We start from the raw sequence: 14,697 nt of genomic DNA, 5'->3' as shown, positions 1-14,697 counted from the left end.
TGGAATTATACAGACTGTGGCTTTTTGAGTCTGGCTTATTTCACTTATCAGAATGCATTTGAGATTCATTCACGTTACTGGGTGTATCAGTAGCTTGTTCCTTGACACTGCTGCTAAGTGTTCCATTGCAAAGATGTAACAGAGTTTGTCTATCCATTCACCAGTTCAGGGACATTTGGGTTGTTTCCAATCTTTGGAAATTACGAATGAAGAATGGCTTTAGTGGGAACCCCAAATTCTAGAGATGGAAATTGAATGAAATTTCCAGATGGAAATGTTAACTCTTTACAAATAGTCCATCCTGCTCCAACAGCTGAAGACACGGGGGCCCAGGAGGGGAAGGGACTTGTTTGTAGTTACAATCAGCTCAGGAAGTGCAGCTGACATTTGAACCCAAGACTTCCAGCTTGCAGAACAATGTAAAATCCAAAACGTATTTCCTGGGCATCCCCAGCAGAGTGCTAAGAGCTGTGAGTGTAAAGGCCAAGAAGGAAAGATCCTGGTGTGGACGACATCTGCCCCAAGGAGGGAGCCGGACCAAGAAGCCAGTAGTGACCAGGGCGGATTACTATTACGAGGCAGGATGGGGTGTGCATTAGAGACAAGAGGCCCTCAGTTCTGCCTAGGGGAGAATGAGAAGGCTCTAGAGATGCCCATGGGTCTTACGGGAAGAAGAGAAGTTTGTCAGGTGAAAAGGATAGAAAGGGCCTCACAGAGGGGAATGACAGGTGCAAAGCCATGGAGAGGGGGACGAGGCATAAAGAGGCAAGGGGGAGGGGAGGAGGAGGAGAGGCAGGAAATGGGCCCATGGAGCCGGTTAGGGTCAGATCATAGCAAGCCTCTCCAGCCAGACTGTTTCCTGTAGGACAGTGTCATAGTTCTGGGCTCAGCGTTTGAGCTTCCTTCCTCATGGAAGAGTGTGTGGGATTGGACAGTGAGGCAAGGAATTGCAACTCGGTGAGACCCTAACAGAACAGAGCCTACAAAGCAGGTATAGGTAGGTACAGACCCTTGGTGTGTTTCAGGGACGACATAGAGGCCAGTGGGGGACAGGACTGGAGTATGTGATATATGGCACTGAGGTGACTGATGATGCACATGGAAAAAATAAAATTAGATTTCTTCTTTATACCATAACCCAAAATATTTCTGTGTATGAAAGTCTAGAAATCTACATTTACAACCTCTATACACACACACACACACACACACACACACACAGAGAACAAACAAAAAAGACAATATTGATAAATTTGATTTGATTGGCAGGAGCCAAAACCAAAACAAAAAGCCCTTATTTTATTTATTTATATTTTTTAAAAGATTTTATTCATTTATTGGACAGAGAGGGACAGCAAGAGAGGGAACACAAGCAGGGGAGTCAGAGAGGGAGAAGCAGGCTTCTCATTGAGCAGGGAATCTAATGAGGGGCTCGATCCCAGGTCCCTGGGATTATGACCTGAGCCCAAGGCAGACGCTTAACAACTGAGCCACCCAGGCACCTCCCCAAACCCTCTATTTAACCATACTATCTCCTAGAGCTTATACTGTGTCAAACAAAATATACTTTACGTATATATTAACGCACTAAATCCTTACTAATTTATGAGGCAAGCACTATTATCATTTCCATTTTACAGGTGCAGAAACAGAGGCCCAGTAGGGTAAATGACCCTCTTAAGGTCACACAGCCAGGAAGTGGTTGAAATGACATTCAAAATTAGGTAATCTGGCCACGGATTCACCACTACACTATTCTGCCTCTCAACAAGTTATCATAAAGACAATGTGAAAAGACAAAACACTAGCAAGAGTATCCAGAACCTTCAAAGAACTCTAATACATAAAGAAAATTGAATAGGAAAAAACAGGGAAAGGATCAGAACAGTCCATTCACAGGAAAGCAAACCGAAGTACACACAGTAAACTCAGGAGAAAGTGGTCAACCTTCTCAATTAGAAATAGCAACGAGCACCACAGGTGGTGGGAGCATCATCTGGAATGACAACACCGGAGAGCCTGGACAGTATCCAGGTAAGCTGGAAAGGGGCCACACCGTACCACTCAGAAATTTCACTGCCAGCCACAGTGCTCTCCTCAAATGCATAAAATAGGCACTTAAAAAAAAAAAAAAGATTTTACTTATTTATCTGAGAGAGAGCACCAGTAGGGGGGCCAGGCCGAGGAAAGGGAGAAGCAGATTCTCTGCTGAGCAGGGATCCCAACCTGGGACTCCATCCCGGGACCCTGGGGTCATGACCTGGGCCAAAGGCAGAATATGCTTAATGGACTGGGCCCCCCAAAGTGCCAGAAAAGAGTCATGTTTTTGAGGCAGCCTGGCCCCCGCCTCCATGGTCTAACTAGTACACTTTGACGTATATTCATATGGCAGCATGCTCTACAGAAGTTGAAGTGATCAACCCAGAACTACATGCATTGTAATGGGAAAAAAGGAGGATAACACAGTAGGATATACTTTACAGAAGTTTTAAAATGTGCAAAGCGACACTACATGCTGTTTGCGGATGCAAACACAGAGTAAACGAATGAGAACATCATGGCAATGACCAACAGCGAGATCAGAGTGCGCGCTCCATCCAGGAAGAAAGGGAGGAGATGGATTCTGCAGGTGGTACAAAGAGGGCATGGGATGGACGACCACACACTAAACATGATAATTTTTAAAGTGTAAAGATAGGAGGAAAATATGGTAAAATATTAAGATCTAACAAACTCCAGCCCTGCCCTTGGAGAACTCGTACTCCATTAGGAACATCATAGCAGTCCAACAACAGTTGTATTAGGGAGGTGGACTTGTACCATGATGGAGGCTTGTACAAAGGGCCGTGGAGGGGACCTGGATGAGGATGGTTGGGGAAGGCTTCATGGAGGAGGTCGCATTTCAGTTAGTCTTAGGTATTTTATTAAGTACACAGGAGAGAGATGGCATACCTGGCGGAGGAAACAGGTTGTGCAAAGGCCCAGAGGTGCAGAGGTACACGTGTGGTCCACCCGTTGAAGGGGTCATACTGGGAAGGACCTTGCTTCTATAGGTGTGGTATTTCCCCAAAACTGTGGGCTCTCGTGATGTCTGGGTGAATCTAAGGCACGGTAGGGGTCCTGCTGACCGCAGGGGGCTGTAACCTGTGTCCTTCCCCTTCTAGGTGGGCCGGCCGCCCCGCCTGCCAAGAGTGAAAAAGAAGTGGTTCTTCACAGCTTCCTGCAGCTTCTTCTTCCTGCTCTCTGTGGTTATGACTGGCTGCTTCCTGTGGCAGTACCACCTTCCCAAACTGAAGACCAGTGCGTGCACCCGCAGCCTTGGGTTGCTCCCTACCCCTGTGGGTTCTGTGGGCCGGGAACTGCCACTCCTGATCTGAAGGTGTAGGGGCGAGGCCACAAGATTTAGACCCAGAAGCTCTGGCTTTCATTAGGACTCCGACTCTCCCTAACTGTGTATCTTTGGGCCACTCCTGTGACTTTTCTGTGTGTTGATGCTCTCGTGGATCCTAATGCCACTTGGGTTTCCTTAAACTACCTAGTCTGGCTTTAAAACTCAGGATCCTCCAATATGTGCAAACAGAGTTTCTCTCGCCTGGTCTTCAGCCCTCATGGTAGGATCGCCAGGCCCTAACCCCCTTTAAAGATCCTCCCCCAGCTGTATCTAAGACCCTGGGAGGAACAATGAGGTGTCCAAGAAACAGAGAGATGCTGCCATTTCTTGGAGCCTCTCCATCAGGGGCTGGTCAAGGCTTGGCAAATGAGTCACCGCTACTGGTAATGCCCACTGCGCCTTCTGTTGCTATAGCAACCCCTCTGACCTCCATCCTGCGGGGATCCTGGATCATCCAGAACCCCAGCTCTCCGCTAAACCCAGAGAACATCTTGCTCCATTCCTGTTGTGTTACAGATGTCCAAGCCTCAGTGAGGTGGTCTGGACTCCTAAAAAGTCACGTGGAAATTGTGCAGAAATGGCTCCTTTTATTTTCCTGCTGGTTTTTCCTTTCCCACCCCAACCTGTTCTTTCTGGGTAAATTCCTTTATTGGGGTTTCTTAGTCCCTTAAGTAAACAGTCCCTGAGTAGGTGGGTCAGCCAGTCCCCCAGTAAGTGGGTCAGCCTGTCCTCTAGGGCCGTGTTTCTTTCTTTCTTTCTTTTTTTTTTTTTTTAAGATTTATTTATTTATTTATTTGACAGACAGAGATCACAAGTAGGCAGAGAGGCAGGCAGAGAGAGAGGAGGAAGCAGGCTCCCTGCTGAGCAGAGAGCCTGATATGGGGCTCGATCCCAGGACCCTGGGATCATGACCCAAGCCGAAGGCAGAGGCTTTAACTCACTGAGCCACCCAGGCACCCCTAGGGCCATGTTTCTTAAACCGTCAAACTACCAGCCCAAAGCAAACCAGTATGACTATAAATAGATACAAATGAAATTAAGTGGAAAAAAAAAGAGAAATTAAATGGAAAAAAAAGAGACTATAAAATAGAAGCCCAAGTTTTAAGACTCAACACAAAATTACTCCATCAAACTGTTGTCGAAGTTTCTAAATGCGTGCTCTCAAATTTTCTCCTTAATTTGTTCTGAATGGGAAACAAACGGTTCATGGACCTGTTTGGGTCTGCTGAGCATGGAGATCTAAGTCCTCTCCCTCGTGTGGGTACCCCCTGACAGCCTTTAGATATGAGGACGCTCTGGTTCTACCCCGGATCTGCTAAATCAGAACTGAATTTCTTTAAAAAGTAGGCTCCATACCCAGCCTGGGGTCCAACATGGGGCTTGAACTCATGATCCTGAGATCAAGACCTGGGCTGAGATCATGAATTGGATGCTTAACCGACTGAGCCACCCAGGAGCCCCTCAAATCTGGATTTTAAGATTCTCACGTGACCTTTTGTGCCTATTAATGCAGGGCTGGAGGAACCAGCCCCCCAGGGGGTCCCACTCCAGTGACACTCCAGCTTTGGCTGAGCCCTCCCTACTCCAGCTATTAAACCTGTGTCAGAGAGTTGTTGAGAGAGTTTCCCTCAGGCTTGTCATTTTTCTGTTTGGGACCCTATCAGTTACTGAATGCTGAGTAAGCCCCCAAAACTATTGGCTTCAAACAAAGTGATTTATTCCTTCTCCTTATTCTGAGGGCTTGCTGGTGGTTCTGCTGCTAGTCTATCCTGGGCTCTTTCAAGGCCAGGGCCAAGTCCCAGTAGTCTCAGGAGGCAGTGCGAGGATTCAAGAAGGGGGCCGCTCCTCTGGGCACTTGTACAATCCTACTCTACACTTTTTCGAGGATGAGGGGGAGGTCTGGGGCCGCTGTGATGATCTCTCAGCCTGAATCCTGTCCTGCCAGGGCCCACACCTCCCCCTCCCCCCACCCCTACCCCCACCCCGAGGTTCCCAGGAAGCCATACACCTGAACCAAAGCAGAATGCGATTTAAAGCAGCTATCCCTGTCACCACTCTGGTGACAGAAGGCACTGTCCCCTATGGTTTAGGCCTGAAGCCCAACTAGAGCCCAAGTCTACTTCTCCACCCAAATACAGAATCAGAACTAGAGAAGGAGAGACAGACAAACATATGTGGCTGAACCTGACCCAAGGAGCCAGGACTTTTCTAAGAAAGCTGATTCCATGGAGGGAGGAAGCTGGTCAGCAAGAGACAGGGGCTGCCAACTGAAGGCTGCGGTGTGATTGGCATTTTGAAGGCCAATCATCATGTGGTGGGCGTGGAACTATCCCTTCTCCCAGGGAGACTCTGCCTTTTGCCCTTCGCTCCCCATGTTAGGTCATTGTGCCCCTCTGTCTTCTGGGGAGGCTGTTGCCAACTTGAGGGCTGGTCCCGAGGCATGGCTCTGGCCTTTGCTGCCACCTTCCCATCTCTTCTAGGATGACCCCTGGACTCCTATCCTGATCTCTGTCTCCCACTCACCATGTGATGTTCCTTCCAGGTTCCCTGGGACCAGAGGTGACTTCTGCCCCTGTGAGGATGTGTCCCCGGCACCCGGAGCCTGTGCCCCTGGCTCACCCCCTCCCTGTGTTGAAGGAGGCCCTGGAAAAGGTCCGTGATGATCCAAGAGGGACCTGGGTGTGTGGGCTAGGCCTGGGCGATGAAGGGGAGGGCAATTCTGGGCACTAGCGGTGGTATTCACTCACTCACTCACTCACTCACTCATTCATTCATTCATTCAACATACAATTCTTGAGCACCTGCTCTGTGCTAGGCACCAACGAGACGGCAGGAAGAAGGTTCTGTCCTGCTGTAAAGAAGTACTAGTCTGGAAGGGACAGAATAGTCAAGACAAGTAACATCGATAACTGGGGGCGTGAGAGGGAGGGTAGGGAAAGTTTAGGGAACTATGGGGTACAGAGAATTGGCTCTGGGGTCAGTGGTGTCTACACTGAGATGTGAACAAGTAGGAGATACCCAGATGATATGCATTTATATAGTAAGGGAGCTTGGGGGAGCAAAGCATGTGCTCTGGAGAGAGGGGCCGGCACACACAAGGGTCCAGGGGCAGCAGAGTGAAGGTAAAGCATACACAGAGAGCTATGGGGCAATTCAGGCCGGTGGGGCCAGAGGTGGGGGCGGGAGAGGGGATGTGCGGGGAGGACAGAGCCCCGACCCCGGGAGACCAGGGCCATATCATTAAACACACCCTACAGTGTAACTGTTAGTGCTGCTAACACGTGGCAGCCAACATGAGACGGGGCTGTTGGCCGGCACTGGTCTGTGCCCGTCAGACCCTACTCTCAGGTCACTCACCTCAGGAGACGCGCACAGAGATGAAACATGACCGGAAATCTACAAGCAGCAGCGCAGCGCGGGGATGTGACACTGTCATCTGGGACGGTGGAAGGGACAGATGTGCACACAAGAGAAGGCGTGGGCCAGTGCAGAGAGACCATCAGTGCCTGCAAATATGTGAAAAGTTTAGTGACGGAGAGGGAGCAAAGGGGTGCTCTGAGGCTCCAGGGTCACAGTCAGGAAATGAAACAAAGCAGCAGTGATCCCCATGGCTGCTCTCTAGTGAGCACCTAAGTGTCTGGGGACCTCCCTCTGTGAACCTGAGCCTTGGTCTACAGAGGAGGACACTGAGGCACACGGAGGCAAAGCTAGCGCCGGGCTGGGAACCCCGGGTGGACAGAGCTCAGCTCCTGATCTGCGAAGTCGCTCGGCAGGGTGGTCTGGCTGTGAATTAGGAGTGAGGGCTGGAGTTCTCCTGGGCTTTGAATCCTGACTCCACGAACCATTAGCCACTTGGGCAAGCCGCTTCGGATCTCATGGATCCACTTTTCTCATCTGTAAAATGGGGAGAAGTGAGCACTGCCTTGTTAGGAGGATTAAGTGAGACAATGCGTGAAAATAACTTTATATGATGCCTGGCACATGCCAAGTGTCCAACAGATAGAGGGGTTCTTGCCGGCGCTGCATTTCATTATTGAAAACAATGTCTTTTCAGTCAATGTTCAGAGAGGGCCTGTGCACCCTCTATCGTGAATTCTCCAACATTAGGGGGTCAGAACAGGCCTCCGGAGGTGTTCTAGGGCATCACAGGGTTCAACTAGACCAGTAGTTTAACCCCTCCCTCCTTTTACATTTTGCCAAAGTAGTATTTCTTTGAACAGAGATCTTATGAGGAAGCCCTACACAGAAAACATATTTAGTGGAGCTGGTCTGGTTGCAAGTGGGTGGGGGTCCCATGCCAGGGGGGTCTGAGAACCAGAGGTCCGGAGGCTCCAGCAATAGTGGGGAGAGAACGGAGGGGAGCCAGGCCAGGGCTGCTGTGTGGGAGTGGGCCGGGTGTGCAGAACAAGTCAGGGGTGTCACTGCACCTGCACTCCTAACCTCCTGCTCTCCTCCTCCAAGGTGGACGGGATCCTGCGTCAGGCACTGTCTGCCCCAGGCCTGGCTGCCATGTCTGCCGTGGTCATCCACAATGACACTATACTCTGGACTGGGAACTTCGGGAGGAAGAATGGCTCAGACCCAGCCTCTGGGCCCCCCAATGAGTACACCATGTACCGGTCAGCTGGGTGACTACCAGAGTCCTCTGGAGGGTGGCAGGGATGGGAGGACAAGGGAGACCTAGGAGGTAGGGGGACTCAAGAGAATCATGACAGTGGGTCCAAGATGCCAGGGCCTGTTATGAAGTCCTGACAATTTATAGATGAGGAGACTGAGGTCCAGAGAGAACCAGAGAGGGCCCAACATCACACCACAGGGAAAATAGGTCAGGAAGGAATCCCTTCTGGAGAGCCCTTAACCCCAAACCTCCCTAACTAGAAAAGACTCCCTGTGTCCCACTCCCCTGCCCTTCTATCTGCCACAAAGGGACTATAACCAGTTCCTGGCCCCTTGCCCCAGGTCCCTGTTAGTCAGTAGCAGTGGTCCAGATGGAAGAAACGTGGGACCCTCTGCTGCACAGCCAGAGTCTCCCCTCCGAGGAGCTGCCTGTGAGATCCTTAAAGTTGACCATGCAGAGTGAACATGGTCACTCCCGGAGATACTGCGAGGATGACAGGGGTTCCAATCACACTGCACCTGGTATGTGCCAAGCACCGGGCCAACGATTACATTTGCTCTCACTTACTGAACACGTACATACCTGCCGGGTATGCTGCGAAGCACTCTACATGCCCAATCTCATTCAATCTTTACTACAAACTATGAAATGGACAATGACCCTCAGAGAGATCTAGTGCTTGCCCAAGACCACTTGGCCAGTGTGAGGCAGAGGTATGAGCCCAACTCACGTTTGTCCCAGATTGGGAAGGGCCTGGGTTAAGGGCTGGCCTGGGGATAGGCCAGGAGTGTGCCCCCACCACTGCGGTATGTTCTTAAACATCCCAATGGCAGTTTTACAGAGGCTGGTGAATTTCCATCTGAGACACTAGGCGAGGGTAGACTTGGTGCTTTCCTAGAACCGTAGAAAGTTGGGGGGTGGGGGTGCAGGGTGGAGGTGGGTTGTAGGGCCAACTGCATGTCCTCTGCACCGTTGTGCCCTTAACACTGTCCAGGATCTCCAGCATCTCCAAGATCTTTCCAGTCCTCATGCTGTACCGGCTGTGGGAGGAGGGCATCGTGGCCTCCCTAGATGACCCTCTGGAGAGGTACGCCAGCACCTTCACCATTAACAACCCGCTGGGCATGGCATCAGCCCCTGAACAGAGCCTGACGGACGGGCTGGAGCAGGTGGGCCTAGCCCCAAGGCCTTCGCCGGTCACCCTCCGAAGGATGGCCAGCCAGCTCTCAGGTGAGCGGCTCTGAACTTCCCCAGCTCAACCCAAACCGTTTCAGGTGCGGGAACCGAGCAGCAGGCCCTCACCCAGCCTGGCCGTCCCACCCATTCCCCATGCCAGGCTGGAAAAATGGAAACTCCTAAATATCTACAAATGGAGAATGGCTCAAAGACCTAGGACAGGGCTATACAATCAAATAAGGTGCAGCCCCAGAGAAAAGGGGTAACAATGTTCTTTATTACAAGATGGAATAAGATATAATGTTAATTTAAGTGGGACAAAAAAGCTCAAACAACATGTCATATACTACCATATGAATGGATAAAACAATATACACTACACAGGGTGCATATGGGTGTATGAAAGTGTATGTGTAAGAAAGTACAATGTGCATATTACAGGACACACTTATATAAACTATATGAATATACACATAGCAGCCATTTCATCATTTCAAATGGCCTGAGGTCTCGGTTGATGGATGTGGCTGGTTATTGCTTCTGAGCCCTGATGGTGTACCCAAAGCTCAGTGAGAGGATGGAGCCACCGGAAGGAGCTCATGCAGGACAGGGTCAGTCTTCTCCTTCTTCTCCTTTTCTTTTTTTTTTTTTTTTTAAGATATTATTTATTAGCAGAGGGGCAGAGGGAGAGGGAGCAGCAGACTCCCTGCTGAGCAGGAAGCCCGATGCGGGGCTCCATCCCAGGACCCTGAGATCATGACCTGAGCCGAAGGCAGACGCTTAACCCACTGAGCCACCCAGGCGCCCCAGGATCAGTCTTCTTGTGGGAGAATGGCCCAGTGGTTAAGGGCATGAGCACTGAAATTCCATCTCTGCCCTCTTCTAGCTGTGTGATATTTGGCAAGTTATTGAATTTCTCTGAGTCCTACTTTTCTCCTCTGTAAAATGAGTGTGGTTTACATTATTTCTGGGGTTTAAATGAGCTAATGACTGTAAAACACTTAGCGGGGCACCTGGCACACAGGAGGCCCTTTTCAATGTAGCTTTCGTTATTATAGCCAGGGTTGGACCTAGGTTTGGTGGGGCCTCCTGTGGATATAATCCTGGGGGGGGGGGTTCTCTTTAAGAATACATTGTCAAAATTAGATACAGGTCTTGGAAGGGGCCATGCAGGTGAGGAGCCTGGAAGCTTAGGCTCTTGTTAAATCCACCCCTCCCCCCCCCCGGGGGGGTTAGAACTCTGACTCCAGGGCTCCCTCTAGGGACTGTGTTGTGGCTTCTTGTTTACCCATAAACCCAGGGACCCCAGCACCCTGTGCTTGGTTAGTTTTAAAACATCCCACATGTCTTCTCCTACAGTCCCAAGGGGCTAGCTGAGCCAACGACTGCCTGCATAACTCCGTTCTAAGCTCTCAATGTCTTCTGTGATTGACTCTCACTGTTACCTGGAGCTCTCTCCCATTCCTGGAGCTTTTCATCCCCTCTCCAAGTTAAGCCTTCCAACACCTCACCTCAACACAACACCACAGCAAGTGCTTCAGCCCATTTAAAGATGAGCAAGTAGAGGCTCAGAGAGGTAAAGTACATGGTTTGTGGCCACACAGCAAGAAGGTCAGAGTCAGGGGGCACCTGGGTAGCTCAGAGGTTGAGGGTCTGACTCTTGATTTCAGCTCAGGTCATGATCTCAGTGTTGTGGGATCGAACCCCATGTTGGGCTTTGCGCTGAACATGGAGCCTGCTAAAGATTGTCTCTTTTCCTTTCCCTCTGCCCTTCCCTCCTCTTCTTAAAAAAAAAAAAAAAGAAAAGAAGAAGTGCTAGAGTCCGAAGTTAAACCCAGGACTCAAGACTCCATGTCCCAATTGCTTAACCCAAAAACCTTTGAGTCACCCGGATACCTCCAATCCCCACACCCTCCACATCTCCTCCAGGAGCAAATTCTGTTGGCTCCCCACTCAAAATATATCCAGAATCCAACCACTCTGCTGCTAGCATCCGAGTCTAAGTCACCATCAATTAAACATGGATTTTTCAAGTCTCCTTACAGGTTTCCTTGCTTCTGTCACTGCTCCTCCATCCGTCCTCCCCACCCCCAACGTCTGTTTTCAAACAGCAACTGGAGCAATCCTGATAAAATATATGTCAAATCACATCACTCCACTGCTCAAAACCCCTGCGGTGGTCAAATCCCACTCAGAGAAAAAGCCAAGTCCTTCCAGCGTCCTCTAGCACCCTATGGCATATTCCTGTCATGTCTCAGCTCCAAAGTCGTCCCCTTTTCACTCCTCTTCAGCCACACTGGCTATTCCTCACTGGTCCTCAAACATGCCAAGGCATTTCTGCCTCAGGGCTTTTGCACTAGCTGTTCCCTCTATGGGAGACATTCTTTCCTCACACTGCTCTGTGGTTCCCCACCCCCCACCTCCTCCAGCTCTCACCTGCTCAAGGGTCACCTTCTCTCTGAGGCCTTCCTCCAATCACCTTGGATAAAATAACAATCCCTCCCTTCTTACATGCAATTATTTTTCTCTACAGGATGAATATTTATTTATCGCCTGTCCCCTCCACTAGAATGGAAATTCCATGCGGGCAGGGACTTTATTTTGCTCACTACTGAACCCCCAGTTCCCAGAACAGTCCTTGAAACAAAAGGGATGCCTGAAAACTACTGAGTGGAAGGATGGAAAGAATCCCAGTCCCGTGACCCTTCCCATACTTGTCGCATCCAATAAATAGAAAATTCCAAGTGGGCAGAGGAGTGAACTAGTTCCACAAAACCTGCTCGGGGACTGACCTCCAGAATTTGGTGGACTCAAACTTCTATGGTGGATGATAACAATTATTTTTTGAACAGCTGCTATGACCAGGCCCCATGCTGAGCATTTTATCTCAACTAGTCCTCACATGAGCCCAACGATACAGGAAATTATTTCCCTCACGTTACAGATGAGGGGACTGGCGCTCCGAGAGGTTCAGTGACTTGCCCAATAAAACACAGACATGATTAGAGTCCAGGCTAGACTTGTTTTTTTAAGTGATTTTGTGGTCCTTACCTCTCAGTTCATGGAAGGTGGGAGAGGGAGAGCACCCAGGGGTCCACTATCCCACACTCAGCTGGCCCAGCAGGTCTGATCGCTGCTCCTCTGCAGGGCTGCCCAGAAGGCTCCGATCCACTTCGCTGCTGTGGACGGGCAGCACCCAAGAGGCCCTGAGCCTGCTCAAGGATGACGTGCTGGTAGCAGACCCGGGAACCAGGTGAGGAGTGTGTCTGATGCCCCACGCAAAATAGGAACCACCCAAGGTGACACAGCCCTCCTAGGACAGAGTCTGTGTCACCTTGTCCTAAACAGGGATCCCTGAATGTGTTCCCTGTTCCACAGCTGGGAGGACAGGCCCAGACAGGGGACACAACAAGTCACAGGGAAGCGGGGCCCAGCTCTAGTGTGGACTCCATACTCTGTCAATTCCTCAACTCAGCTTTCATTGAGCATCTACTCAACTGAGATACAGCACCTGACTATTGAGATACGGCAGGGAACATTATAACCAGGCTGCTCCTCACCAAGTGTACATTGTTCTGAGTGAACACTGGACATTTTCATCAGTTAACAGATAAACGAGGGAAAGACAGATTTTGCCAAGTGCCATAATGGAAATAAATGAAATGGTGATGAGACACGGAGTGGATGGCTGGGGTGACCACTGAACAAATCCCACCCCCCAACCCTCCTCCCACCCCGGCTTTGGGAGCAGTAGGGTTTGGGAGAAGGGTAGGGTGAAATCCTGCCGATTTGTTATACTTGAGCTACGAGCTCCCTGTCATTTTTGCCCTACAATCGTCTCTAGTTTTCCATTCGATAAAATAAATCATACTAAAGTGTAAAGAACTAAGATTTGTTTTATCACTCTCTTAGGGGCATCGCTGAGTCCAACTCTTCCCCAGCCTGCCCTGTGCCCGTGGGCAATTCTCTGCCCGTCTCTTGGCTTTAGTCTTCCCAGATGTAAGATAATGACTTGTATCCAATGACCTCTAGAGTCTCTGTTGAGTCTGACCTTCTGGGATGCAATGAAGCAGGTTCCTTCTCAACCCCATCCAGTCCAACGAAACTCTGGTGGCATTTCAGACAGCCTGAGCAGGTGGCGCGGGGCTCTTTAGGGCCTGCAGACACTCTTCCAAGGCCACATCCCAGTTTCCACCCTTCCTCTTCCAGGTGCCATTACAGCACGCTGGCCTTCTCTCTTCTGGCCCACGTCCTGGCAGCGCACACTGCTGAGGGTGATTACCAACGCTGGATCGTGGAGAACGTGCTGGAGCCGTTGGGGATGGCGGACACGGGCTTCGACCTCACGCCCCTTGTGCGCGCCCGCCTGGCCGCCGGCTTCTACGGCAGCGGGAGGCCCGCGCCGCTCTACGACCTGGGCTGGTACCGGCCGTCAGGCCAGATGTACTCCACCCCCGCCGACCTGGCCAAGCTGGCTATGGTGCTCCTGGGCAGCGGGCCCCGGCGGCTCCTGCGGCCCGACGCGGCCAAGACCCTGCTGGCGCCGCTGCTGGCCTGCTCCGGTGCCTACTTCGCCAACGAGACGGGCACACCGTGGGAGTTCCACGCGCAGCGGGGCTACCGCGTGGTGCGCAAGGACGGCGACCTGGACGGCTACGCCGCCACCTTCTCCCTGGTGCCGCCGCTGCGCCTGGGCCTCGTGCTGCTGCTGGCCGGGCCGCGGCCCCCCGGGAGCGACCTGGTGGCGCAGGCCTACGACGTGCTCCTGCCCGCCATGGAGAGGGCCCTCCGGGAGGCCGAGCCCCGCCCCGCGCCGCCGCCCAGCGCTCGCCCTTTCGTGGGTTACTTCACCTTCGCCAACAAGACCTTCTACGAGGTGCGCCCCGGGCCGGCGGGCGAGCTGCGCCTGCGCCAGTTCGGGCCGCGCGTCGAGGCGCTCGTGCCCCCCGCCTTCCGCACGCTGACGCTGCGTCACCTGCGCGGCCGCGTCTTCCAGCTGCACGTGGCGCGTGAGTTCCCGTGCGCGCTGCCGCTCGGCGACGCCTGGCTCTCCCTCGAGGCGCAGCACGGCCAGCTCGTCCGCTTCTACCCGGTGGACCGCCACGGGCTGTCCCCGGGCTTCGACGTGCCGGGCCTTAACACCTACCGGGTGCTGAGGCTGCAGCGCAGGCCCGTGTTCCAGCCCCAGTGACGCGGGGCTCTGGCCCTCCCGAGCCACCCCCTTCCTCGAGGTGTGGAAGGTGGAGCTGTGGAGGTGGCTCTGAGAAGCCGACCCCAGCTGGCTTTTGAACTGTTCGTTATGCGGGGGGTGGAAGAGTTAAGTAGAGACGTTTAGAGTAAGCACTTAGAAACTTTCATAGCAAGCTGACAGCGTACTTTCTTTAAAAGATTTATTGGAGAGCGAGCGAGTAGGGGGAAGGGCAGAAGGAGAGGGAGAATCTCAAGCTGACTCTAGGGGAAGCCCGAGGGGAGGTGGGACTCGATCTGACGACCTGAGACAAAATCGAGAGTG

At 51.8% G+C, this 14,697-nt stretch overlaps 1 protein-coding gene across 1 annotated transcript; it reads left to right on the top strand.

Annotated features, from left to right (window-relative positions):
* Positions 1-3,236: 3,236 nt before the first annotated feature.
* LACTBL1 (lactamase beta like 1) lies at positions 3,237-14,376 on the top strand. The gene is made up of 6 exons (XM_032864067.1): positions 3,237-3,300; positions 5,934-6,043; positions 7,853-8,010; positions 9,004-9,239; positions 12,333-12,438; positions 13,395-14,376. Exons 1-6 carry the CDS (start codon positions 3,252-3,254, stop codon positions 14,374-14,376), a joined length of 1,641 nt encoding a protein of 546 aa, XP_032719958.1. The 5' UTR covers positions 3,237-3,251.
* The last annotated feature ends 321 nt before the right edge of the window (positions 14,377-14,697 follow it).

This window comes from Lontra canadensis, unplaced genomic scaffold (genome assembly GCF_010015895.1).
Source record: "Lontra canadensis isolate GAN:19392208 unplaced genomic scaffold, GSC_riverotter_1.0 scaffold25, whole genome shotgun sequence".
NCBI classification, from domain to species: domain Eukaryota; kingdom Metazoa; phylum Chordata; class Mammalia; order Carnivora; family Mustelidae; genus Lontra; species Lontra canadensis.
Note: the sequence above shows the minus strand (reverse complement) of the source record. Positions and strands in the feature narration are given on the sequence as shown.

What these genes read in the sequence shown, in the direction of transcription:
- LACTBL1 (XM_032864067.1), top strand. Translation starts at nt 3,252, where the DNA reads ATGACTGGCTGCTTCCTGTGGCAGTACCACCTTCCCAAACTGAAGACC. An exon ending in CCTTCCCAAACTGAAGACCA is followed by an intron (nt 3,301 to 5,933) that starts GTGCGTGCACCC and finishes TGTTCCTTCCAG; the next exon opens with GTTCCCTGGGACCAGAGGTG. An exon ending in TGAAGGAGGCCCTGGAAAAG is followed by an intron (nt 6,044 to 7,852) that starts GTCCGTGATGAT and finishes TCCTCCTCCAAG; the next exon opens with GTGGACGGGATCCTGCGTCA.